Genomic DNA, 12550 nt, shown 5'->3' on the forward strand with positions numbered 1-12550 from the left:
CTTTAATGAGAAAAGATAGAAGTGGTAGTAAAAGAGTTAGAGATCTGAATTTGAATTCCACTTTTGATCTTTCTGCTCTGTGACTTTGGACAGATTATACCTCATCTATAAACTGAAATAATTTTGCAGTCCAGTGCCTTGAAAACTCAGTAAATTACTGGTATTTAGTGTTGTTACTGACAGTGAATAAATAGCATCACGTAGTAGGGTTTGCATTCTCCGGAGCTAAAAGAGTTTTTTGTTCTGGTTTTTCCCAGTAATCAAGAATTCTGTTGATTTAGTTATGTATTACTAGAGGAATGTAGTAACTTTTGTTTTTCTTAACAAAATGGGGATAACAGTACTTGCATTTACAGATTGTTAGGACTATTAAAGAGATCATATAGCATAAAAGGATTTTTATAGGACAGGGCCTGTCACAACATAAGTTTCAGTAAATATTTATTGTTTTATTGTTTATAGTACAGATATAATGGACCAGAAGATGGTGTGGAACAGACTTATTAAGTGTTTTTCCCTTAATATGCTTTGTGCTTAGTCGATCAGTCATGTCTGACTCTTTGTGACCTCATGGACTGTAGCCCGCCAGGCTCCTCTGTCCATGGGGGTTCTCCAGGCAAGAATACTGGAGAATTGCCATTTCCTTCTCCAGGGGGTCGTCCCAACCCAGGGATTGAACCCAGGTCTCCTGAATTGCAGGCAGATTCTTTACTGTCTGAGCCACCAGGGAAGCCCTTTTCCCTTAATGATTAAATTCAAATTAGGTTAATTCTCACATTCCATTTCTTCTCATTGCTCAAGTTTCTCCTGCATTTGCTTGGCCTTTTCTCACTGGTATCTCTTTCCCGTAATGGTTTTTGGCACCAGATCTTCTGCCTGTATTGTTCTGTATCTATGTTAGTGAAATTGAGCCATTGTGATTTAGGCTTGCCTTTGCAAAAATCCTCCAGGGGAACACAGGTAGGTGTGGAGGAGAAAAGTGTCTGATAATTGAGATTCAGTGGTTGAGGAAATAAATATTCTAGTAAGGGCAGTTTTAATCTCAAGTTACAGATGTCTATTCTAGGTAGCAAAATTTGAGGATGTTAAATGAAAGAACACCAGGGATTCTCTTTGAACCCCAGAGCAGGAAATGTATACATGGACCTCAGGGGCGCCAGGAGGCTGTTTCCATAGGGGTTCTATAGTCTCTTGTTGCTGCTTTTTTTTTTTCCCTGCACATTCTTTCTCTTCTTTATGTTGACCATCTGCTTATTCACCAGGTTATACTTGACTCAAAGTGACAGCTCCAACTGCCAGATCTTTAGCGAATTTCACTTTATCCATAGTTTTCTGGCCCAAATGCTAAGAGGAATCTGATTAGCTTATCATTTCTCTTCAGATTGATACTAGGAGTTTGGCCATTTAGAATAATACTTTTGATATAGTTATTTGTGGCCAGAGGTGGTAGGAATCATGAAGTTGCCCTTTCTAGGCAGGTGTCTTAAAACATAACTGTTACAGAAAATATTTTGAAAAGTGTTTATTTGTTGGGAACTTTATTTTTCCCAGTGCAGTACATAGCTCTGTTTTAAAATATAAACTTCCAGTGTGATTTCATTAATAACCAACTCAGTGATACCTGTTGTGTTAGAGTTTGGTTCTTGTTTGAAAGCAGCTGAGAACTGGTCAAACTAGCTCAAGTAAAGGGACATTCATTGTAAATACACCCTGAGCAGTTAAGGGACAGTAATCCAAGGTCAGAAATGCTAGTAAATAAATAAGGCCAGTAAATAAATAAATGCTAGTAAATAAGAAAGGCAATTACAAAGAATGCTCAAGCTACCACACAGTTGCACTCATCTCACATGCTAGTAAAGTAATGCTCAAAATTCTCTAAGCCAGGCTTCAGCAATACATGAACCATGACCTTCCAGATATTCCACCTGGTTTTCGAAAAGGCAGAGGAACCAGAGATCAAATTGCCAACATCCGCTGGATCATGGAAAAAGCAAGAGAGTTCCAGAAAAACATCTATTTCTGCTTAATTGACTATGCCAAAGCCTTTGATTGTGTGGATCACAATAAACTGTGGAAAATTCTGCAGGAGTTGGGAATACCAGACCACCTGACCTGCCTCTTGAGAAACCTTGTATGCAGGTCAGGAAGCAACAGTTAGAACTGAACACGGAACAACAGACTGGTTCCAAATAGGAAAAGGAGTACATCAAGACTGTATATTGTCACCCTGCTTATTTAACTTATATGCAGAGTACATCATGAGAAACACTGGACTGGAAGAAACACAAGCTGGAATCAAGATTGCTGGGAGAAATATCAATAACCTCAGATATACAGATGACACCACACTTATGGCAGAAAGTGAAGAAGAACTAAAGAGCCTCCTGATGAAAGTGAAAGAGCAGACTGAAAAAGCTGGCTTAAAGCTCAACTTTCAGAAAACAATGATCATGGCATCCGGTCCCATCACTTCATGGGAAATAGATGGGGAAACAGTGGAAACAGTGTCAGACTTCATTTTTTTGGGCTCCAGAATCACTGCAGATGGTGATTGCAGCCATGAAATTAAAAGACGCTTACTCCTTGGAAGGAAAGTTATGACCAACCTAGATAGCATAAGACATCAGTCCTGAGTGTTCTTCGGAAGGACTGCTGCTAAAGCTGAAACTCTAATACTTTGGCCACCTCATTCGAAGAGTTGACTCATTGGAAAAGACCTTGATGCTTGGAGGGATTGGAGGCAGGAGGAGAAGGGGACGACAGAGGATGAGATGGCTGGATGGCATCACTGACTCGATGGACATGAGTTTGAGTAAGCTCTGGGAGTTGGTGATGGACAGGGAGGCCTGGCGTGCTGCAAGTCATGGGGTCGCAAAGAATTGGACATGACCGAGTGACTGAACTGACTGAACAGTTTCTCTGAGGCTCAGTTCTAATCTCTTAAATAGGAATAATTACTGTGAGATTGTTGCGATGATAACATCAATATGCACATTGCATGTTCTCTTCTTCCTTACCATTCCCACTCTTCTTTTTGCATTTTTTAATTAATTAAAAAATTTTTTTGACTGTGCTGAGTCTTCATTGCTGCACTCAGGCTTTCTCTCATTTTCTAGTTGCAGTGACTGGGGGCTACTCTAGTTGCACTCAGGTTTTCTCTCATTTTCTAGTTGCAGTGCAAGGGCATCCCATTGCGGTGGCTTCTTGTTGCAGAGCACAGGCTCTAGGTGCGTGGGCTTCAGTAGTTGTGATGCACAGGCTCGGTTGCCCCACAGCATTTGGGATCTTCTTGGACGAGGGATTGAACCCATGTCCCTGCATTGGTAGGTGGATTTTTAACCACTCGACCACCAGGGAAGCCCTTTTTTTCATTTTTGTAGCCAATCCTACTTTTTTCTTGGGAAACATATATAGAATTCCGACATTCTTGGTTAAAACTATTTGTAGGTTTTTGGATTTTCGGGAAATTCCTAGCATCTAGTTAAAAGCATGTTTATAGATTCCATAGGAACAGCTACTAATAGTATAGAACTTTAAATGTGTTTAAATTACATGCTTTGTAAATGTTAATTTGTCCTGAAGGTTCAAATTGATTTTATCTATTGTTTGTAGAGTTTGTAGCTAAGATGGTGTCCTCATCTCCCCTCCTTATTTTTACCACCTGAAGTTTAGGAACTTATTCAATGTGCTTACCTGAATAATGTAAAGGCTTGTATTGTGACCCTAGCTTCTGTTTCAAGGCCCTTTGAAACTGTTTACTGTAGTAACAAATCTTATCTCTATGTCTCTTTGTTCTTATATGGCTTAAATTGAGCCTATTTTGAATTTTATAAATTTATGTTTGTGACAAGCATCCCAAAGCTGTTACATCTTCATGACACAGTGTATCATTTGTAGCATTGGGTCTTGAAAATGTATAATTCAGAACAATGTATTTTTATGTGCTGTCAACTCGGTAGAATTAGGATTATTGGGTGGTATACAGGCAGCATACTAATAAAATTCTTAAATTGATCCCTCCAGCTGTATTCCAGTTCATGCTCCATACTCTACTCTCTCCCTGCCTGGCTGTAGTTTGGCTCTTTGCATTCACCCAGTGCTAGACATTGTACACATACATTTGGAGGTAATGATGATTTGATGAGGGGGTTTGGGAATGTTCCACTTCAGGCAGTCAGCCATCTTTCTTAGGTAGGCTGAAAAGCCTTCCTTTTTAATAAACGAGGGACTGTACTCTAGCCTTAGCAAAGGTGGCTTCTTGCTTATAATTGAGAGGTCCAGTAGACTGTTGGACAAGAAAGGGTTTTTGAATTATGACTGTTTTGTGTAATCTATTCCACACTTCATTCTTGCTCTTAAATATTACCTTCTAGTAATGACCTTGAAGATGAGTTAGTTGAAGTCTAGAAAGATTGTTATGATGTGGGTAGTGCATTTAATTAGGTAAAGTTTGAAGGGATTCTTGTGATACTTGCTGTTTTTTTCCTCCTGGTTTTGAGATTCTAGGCACTCCCAGAGATCTTCCAATATGGAGAAATGTCGAGTTCACTCAGTTATGTAGTTCGTAGTGCCTTTCCCTGATGTTTGTTAAAGACATAACTAGCTTGGATCAAATGAGTCCCCTAATTTGTACTTAACTGTTCACAGTTGTGGACAAGCACTTTTGGTCTTTGAGCCAGTAGCAGGGTTTAGGTCACATAATCATCTACATATACTATTGCCCTTCAACATGTGATCTTTACTTCCTAAAATGTATGAACAATAGCTATCGTAATTCTCGTGTGATGCCATTTCCTTTTTCTTTTTCTGGAGTCTGTGTTTTTCATGTTTGAAAGCAAGAGGGATTGGGAGGGGAGAAAGCGCAGGGGTCATTGCTGAACCTGATGGTTAAAGGTAAGTGAATGTTTAATCTTAGTCACTTGATTATTGTTATTTTCCTTGTCAATATGTGAAAGTAAACATCAAAAAGCTTTTCAGTTGTATTTAATGTGTATGTAAAATTCAAGGTGCTAATGTGAAACTTTTCCCTCCTCTATTCTAAACGTTAGGTACGTTCTATGGATGAACTGAATCATGATTTTCAAGCACTTGCTCTGGAGGGAAGAGCGATGGGAGAGGTAAGTAAATTGGTGTGTCAGAAATGTGGGTCTGTTTTTAAGGGAAGGTTGGAGCTGTCTCTCATCAAATGTGTCCGAATCTAGTCTCCAGAAGTATGTGCTTGCTTTTCCTTGTTGCCATCCTCATGATAGGAGTGGGATATTGCAGAATTTTGCCAAAACAATATCATTATAAGGAGAATGTTAACTTTAGCCTAATATGTTAAAAATAAAACCAAAGTATAAGCACAAATTAATCAGTATTTATCTTAACCAGTCAGTTGGAAATTGAGGTGTTAAAATTTTACAAAATAACTTAGTTTTATATGCATCAAATGTCCTTACCTTTGCTTCATTTTTCAGTCATTAGGTTCTTTTGCAGTGAAAGAGTTTTTAGATTGGCTGCTAGTCAATATGTTGATAACCTATTTTAAGAGGATGTTGCAGCTTTTGAGGATGTTGTTTGTAGTTCCATTTTGAAGAAGGAATTGAGTGTTTTGGTAAATAATTCCAGAAGATTGAGGCCTGAGCTAGTCACCCATTACATAGAATTTAGAAAAAAGGATTTTGGTTTGTTTGTAATGTTTAAAATTTACAGAAAGTAATATTTACTATCATCTGTTATATTGATAGTGAAGATTGCCGTAATTCTAAAAGAGGAATATAGATCAAGGACAGATGATTTCTGGTGCTTCTGTATGTTGACAATAAGTGTTTTGGTGATAGGCAGACATACAGTTTGCATTAATTGTTGAAGATGTCACAGGTTCACAAACTAGACATTTGGTTGTGATTCTTTTTTTCTGGAGAGTAGCCTTAGGTTTTTTTCCCCCTGTTTTATTTTTTGTATATCTAATATTTAAAAGCTCCCATGTCTATTTTAATGCTTTAAAGGAGGGAAAATAGGTATATGCTGGATTCTCTTTTATACCATTCATTAAATACATTTGTTCTTAATGATTTAGCCGTATTCTTTGATCCAGGCACTGTGCTAGGTTCTGAGGACTCAAAATTAAGATAATTTTCTTTCCTGATTTATAACAAATATTCATTGACTACCGTTGTGACTGAGCATTAGTTAAAGTCTTGGTGCTTTGATCCTAAGATTCTTGCTGTCTTGGTTATAAGATTTTGTTTGTAACTTTTCCAAGTCATCTTGTGGTCAAAGTCCTATCATCTTGTGGCCTGTTTTTGTTTTTCCTCTAGAGTTTGCAGATGGGATTGATAGGTATTCTTATGTTTTCCGGTGCTTGCCTAATATTATTGAAACAGTGCACATTAATAAACCCTGTTTGGTTATTAAGTAAAATATTTTCTCACTGTATTTCTGGAGCAGAATTTGAACAGAAAGTTAACATGTATCTGATACTAAGTATAGGTGGGGAAACTGCATTTATCTGCTTTCCCATTCCTGTGATGGTAACCTGGTTCACTCTACTGGAAATCTAATCCCAGTCTTAAAATTAGTTACACAAAATAAAAATAATACCCTGTTACTGTTTTGTAAGCAACACTTCAAAATCTCTAAAGACTTAACTCTATAATCAAAGAACAATGAACAGAAAGTGAATTTTATTTAAATTAACAACAAAAATATTTTTAAAAATCATTTTTTTTCTTCCCAAAATGTCCCTTCCTCCCAAGGTCTCCAGACCGCACCCTCCTTACTTTGTTAGAAATGTCATTTTTTGATGTTTGTATGTAATTCCTCAGACCTCTATGTAGGCTTATTTAAATAACTAAACAAAATATACATTCCAACAGTAATGCAGGGTCATTCTTCTTTCCTTGTTATTAACAAAGTAGTAATAACTAGTATTTGTTGACCACCTATTAGGCAGATGTTAAGAGGTTTGCATGTATTATCTCATCAATAACTCAGGACGGTTCTTTTATTCAGATAAAGAAAAAGGCTGAGATTAATTAAATTGCTCAGGGTCATAAATCTAGAAAGTGATGGAGCTGGAACTCTGACCTGGCTACCTCTCTAAAACATGAGAGTGAATAAAGCCAGTACTTAGAATTGATGGCAAAAATCTCATTTTAGTAAGCTTTATAACAATAGATATTTGGGGGAGGATTTTAAAAAATGCTTAATATACTTCCTTCCCAAAATACGGATACTTAATTCAAGTTAGTTTTTGAAAGTATAACCCAGTGTCCAGGCACAAAGGGAACAAACTAAGCATGGAGTGAAGTTTTGAATTCGAGGAACTCTTTGTTTAGCTGGTTGAGCATGGAATGAATATACATGACGGCGGGGAGTGTGCACTGTTTTTCTTTGTGTGGCTCATGTTCTGAGGAGGTTAGTGATCAGTACGGGCAAGACTAGTTTGTGATTACTTGAATGGAGGAGGTATAGGACTTGAGAAATATCCTATAGTTAGGATTCATATAGGGGTAGGTTGGGAGAATGTTTTTGTAGAGATAAAAGGGAGATGAACACAAAAGAGAAAGGAAGAAAATAAGTTTTTGTAATAAAAAAGTTTCTAATTAAATTCATTGAATTTCCTTCTCTTTAAACAATAAAGCATCTCTGGGAAGGGATGTGTGTGAATGTAGTCTTTACCCACATAAACACTAAAGTTTCAAGTAAATTGCCTAAGCCAAGCACAGTATTTTTTTGCTGCAGTTATTTTATTTGTATTTGTATGTGTCTGTGTGCTTGTGTGAGAGTCCTCCTTAGGGCAAATAATACCTATGTTCAAGAATGTATGAATCTTTGGAATTCAGAGAATTGGCTTCTTTCAAAGTAATTGATTTCTGGTAAAGTTAGCGCTGCCTGGTTCTTGTTATTTTTTTTCCCTCGTCAAAGCCAGTGTTCGATAGACTCCTAGAGTCACTTTGCTGTATTTAGAGTGTTTCTTAGAAATCTTGCTCAGAAGTGACTATTTAAAACTTCACCTTCAAACCTTGCTGGTTGTCTGAAATACAGCTGTTCATAGCTGAAGGACACGGTACAAATGCTTTACTTGCCTCCTGTTCTAAAAAGTACACATAAAAAGGAAGGTAAGAAAATCTGTTAGGCTTAGGGCTACAAATTATTTTCAGATATTTCATCTACTATCCTTGCTAGCAGCCTCTTTCATTCAACTTTAAGTTCAGTTCTGAAAAGTTTAAAGGCATAGATTATTTCTGGTAGTTGAGTATTCAAGAGTGTATCTTTGTAGTACTGAGGAAGGCTCATTGCCCTGATGTTTCTGGGCTCTGTTTCTCCCATGGTTATTTGGCTTATGATCTTGCATGACTTATTTACTCTACATATAGGAGGGCAGCATTATTACTCTTTATGTCCTGAAAGGGATGGATTTGCAGAGGTTGGTGGTTCTCATTTGAAAGTACGTCAAGTCTTTGACAGAAAAGACACTTTATCCTGAATAATTGGTTTTTTCCCTTTTAAAGTTTCCTTAATGTTTTACATATCGTTTACTTGACAGTGTTCAGGGACATTAATAATAGTGATTATTTCTGGAATAAATGGAATGTATTTAGATATGTGGCCCTTCATCTTTGTTTTAGAAAACTGAAGCATAGAAAAACTTACCCTTGGTAATAGACAAGTTTGTAAACAAGAGGAATGAAATCTGGAAAGTGCTTCTGTATGTGGAGTAATAATGAATCCTACCACGTTTCCTGGAAGTAGAATAAGGTGAGATATACTTAAAACATAGATGTAGGTTCTCATTAGGCATTACTTAGGAATTCTGCCCGTAAATGTGAGAAAGCAGAATGGCTTGTAGAGTAAGGAGTTTGACAATGATTCGAAGAGCTCTTAACCCAAAAAAAGGTATAGCTTTGTGTGATGGCAGCTCACTGGACAAGAAGAACCCTTATATCACCACTTCCGGCCTTGCCTCAGACACTCATATTCTTTGGACTTTGCTCTTTTTCCATGGGTAAGACAGATATTGGACTAGATAGTTTTCCAGGACCTTTTTAAGTCTTAAGATCCTTGAAGTTTGTCCTGATTTCTATCTTTAAAAAGACAAAACATAGGAATAGTTTTGCCTTTTCTAGGATATGCCAGAGAGTATCTTAAAGATGTGTTTAGACTGTGATGTAGTGATTCTGTAACTTTTCACTGGGGTCTCTGACTCATTCACCATCTGCAGCTGCATAAGGTACTGAAGTGTTTGTCCATCAGGGCTCATAGGGTGGTAATTTGGGAATTGGGACAGGTAGGAGCCTAATGTGGACACCAGGTCCACATCTTTCATCATGGCATGATAGCTCACAGAATTGGAGGCTTTGGGGTAGCTAAATGTACTTTTATGATCCACAGCCCCAGAGGGGCTAGCCTTACATTGTAAATTCCTTGCAGGTAGAGTCCCATAGAAGTAACTCAGTTGACTCTAAACTGGATTGAATTTTGGAAAGGAATATGTTGTCTGTTAGCAAGATCCTTTTTTGCAGCAGAGAGGGAAAAATAAATAGAGCCTGTGGTGCCTTAATACAGAAATATCAACCCAGCAGTGTGACACACCTTTGCCCCACAAAACACAGCTTTTGAGTATGTAGAGGAAAAAGGTTTCTAGTTCCGTTCACTTTGTATTAATACCATTTGATTGTTGGGCATTTTTGACATCTTGTTATTAAAATGAACTGTTTTCTTTAGAGAAAACAGCCAGGCAGGCCAAGTGACCTGGAGGAAGTTAATAACTATCTTGTATTCTGTTAATGATTGTGTAGAGGAGAAGTGACCTTTATATGAGTATTCTTTCGGAAGTTTCTGGGATCTCTTAATAGTTTTGGGATGGGGATTGGGCATTTTGAGAAAGAAGATTGATTAAGAAGGTGTCTTCTAACCCTGTGATTGTGGGTGCATGTGACATTTGAAACCTGATGCCCAGTTCTGTCCTGTGACTTTGAGACCTGTGTGGAACCCCACTCATTCCAGTCTCTTCCTTCTGTCCTGCACTGGGAAGAATGGGCAGACCTATCACTGTATGTGTTGAGCTGTCTTGGAATGTTTGAATACAGTAAAACATGCCCCTTTGAAGCAGGAGATACCTGATCCACATGTTGCTTAGTTTGTCTTCATTAAATTTCTCTTCTTTTACCCTCCTTTTTCTCAGTTTTTATTTTTTTCATCCACATCAGTATGTTTTATTTGAAAGCAAGCTAACTAACTGCAGTAACACATTAAAACTTCAAGACATTTTGGCATTGATATTATTTCCTGTGTGAATCTTCCAACAAATTTTTGAGAGATATTAGTACCATTTTTATATGAGGGAGGTGAGTTCTAAGGTCAAGTGACTCCAGCTAAGATCAGAAATATCAAAATGTGGATTGACTTCAAGTTCTGTTTCATTAGGCTCAGAAATAATAATAGCTGCAATCTACATATACCATTTTCCAGGTACTTTATTAATCACTTCATACACATTAACAGTTTTCACGGTGGTTGTGCAATACAATGACATCTGGACAAACATGGATTACAGAGGTTAACATGATCATGGGCCAGCTGTTTAAACCTAGCTTCTATTACTGTAGATCCTGAGCCTTCCTACTGTTACTTTGCATGTCCAGAGCCTATCCAGTACTTCAGAAATCCAGCTTTGCTTATCAGCTCTCCTATGAAAGGTTTCTTGCTTTCACCAACCAGAAGCTACAGAGGAAATTCAAGTAGCAAGTTGTTTGTTTATATCGTTTCTGTGGCCCTAGTTTATTTTATATATGTGATTTGTGTAAATATTTTCTATTTCCTTGAACATAAGTTTGTTGAGGGCACAGGCTTCAGCTAATACGTGCTTAGCTAACAGTGGCTGCCTAATATTGTGTTGAATGAATTGTTTACCAGTAAATATTTTTTTCTAAGTATCAATTCCTCTTTATTTTCCCTTTTACTTCAGAAATTCCCTCAGGGAACCTCAGGAGACCTCAATTCAATTCAGTAAATATTGATTGTATTCTGTATTCATACTACTTTTCCATCCTCAGGGATGTGGGGTTCTGAAAAGGGGAAGGATGAGGAACAGATAAAACTGAAAAGTATTTATTCAGTCTGTTCTGCAAATGTTTATATTTTCAAACTATTCAATGATTATTTTACCAGAGTACATAAGATGAATAGCATATCAGCAATGCTGTCATCATCCAAGTTCAATTTTATATATAAAAGGCATTTATTATAAAGGATCTTTTGTTTAATGTAGCTGTAAGCATAGGACACATTCTTTGGGCCATCTGCTAGGGCGTGGAAATACCCTCATTATACAACCAGACGTAATAATGGTGTTCAGAAAATTGGAATTGCTCTTGTTATATTTCTTTTTCAAACTTGTATTAAACTATGTTGTGTATAATTCTTTCTTGTTTACTTTTATTTTGCTGATGAGGACCCAGAAGACGAAAATTAATTCATTGTCACCTAATTGATTAATGCATTCTGTGATCCTCATTTTAGCAAAATGTATAGAAGAAATAGTTTATTTTCTGTTACATGCACATCTATGACATTTTCCACTCTTGGAACATATAAAAGAGAGAACTTGTCCATAACTGGCATACTGAGACACTTCTCTTGTCAATTTAATAGTTAAAATTAGCCCGAGGATGACTGGTTGTGTGGGTCCCATCTTAGTTGTGGGTCCCAAACTGAGTGTTTGGTCCCATCTTGAGGAAGAGGATTCTATCCTGTTTTAATTGAGCTGTTTGCTTCCTGCTTGTGGAATACGAGGGGATTAGGTCATGAAGCAAACTAGGTGTTTTCATGGTTTTATTCATGCACATTACGGATTTCCTAAGTGACCTGGAAGCTTATCTTTTGTGCACTGGGCTCCCAGGTACTATTGCAAGTAATCATTTATATAATTATTTAGATCAAACCATGTAATTTATACTTAGATAAAAACAAATGACTTTATTTATAGGTAACTTAAAGGTGGCCAGGGTAATAACATTGTCTTCTGTTTCCTTACATGCTTTTCCTTATATTGTGCAGAAAAACCTGGTTCAATTCAGTTCAGTCGCTCAGTTGTGTCTGACTCTGCAACCCCATGGACTGCAGCACACTAGGCTTCCCTGTCCAGCACCAACTCCCAGAGCTTGCTCAAACTCATGTCCATCGAGTCAGTGATGCCATCCAACCATCTCATTCTCTGTTGTCCCCCTCTCCTCCTGCCCTCAGTCTTTCCCAGCATCAGGGTTTTTTCTAGTGAGTCAGTTCTTCGCATCAGTTGGCCAAAGTATTGGAGCTTCAGCTTCAGCGTCAGTCCTTCCAATGAATATTCAGGACTTCTTTCCTTTAAGATTGACTTAGGTTTGATCTCCTTGCTGTCCAAGGGACTCCCAAGAGTCTTCTCTCACACCACAGTTCAAAAGCATCAATTTTTTGGCACTCAGCTTTCTTTATGGTCCAACTCTTAACATCCATACATGACTATGGAAAAACCATAGCTTTGACTAGATGGACCTTTGTCGGCAAAGTAATGTTTCTGTTTTTTAAT

General features: G+C 37.5%; 1 protein-coding gene across 22 annotated transcripts in view; it reads left to right on the forward strand.

The window, feature by feature from the left end:
* Positions 1-12550, forward strand: part of PUM1 (pumilio RNA binding family member 1) — a 125954-nt gene that overhangs the window by 32519 nt on the left and 80885 nt on the right. For all 22 annotated transcript variants that reach the window (XM_027517892.1, XM_027517920.1, XM_027517964.1 and 19 more), the window contains exon 3: positions 5049-5117. In XM_027517892.1, coding sequence (XP_027373693.1) covers positions 5049-5117 — 69 coding nt within the window. The remainder of the gene's footprint in view (positions 1-5048; positions 5118-12550) is intronic.

Source organism: Bos indicus x Bos taurus, chromosome 2 (genome assembly GCF_003369695.1).
Source record: "Bos indicus x Bos taurus breed Angus x Brahman F1 hybrid chromosome 2, Bos_hybrid_MaternalHap_v2.0, whole genome shotgun sequence".
NCBI classification, from domain to species: Eukaryota; Metazoa; Chordata; class Mammalia; order Artiodactyla; family Bovidae; genus Bos; species Bos indicus x Bos taurus.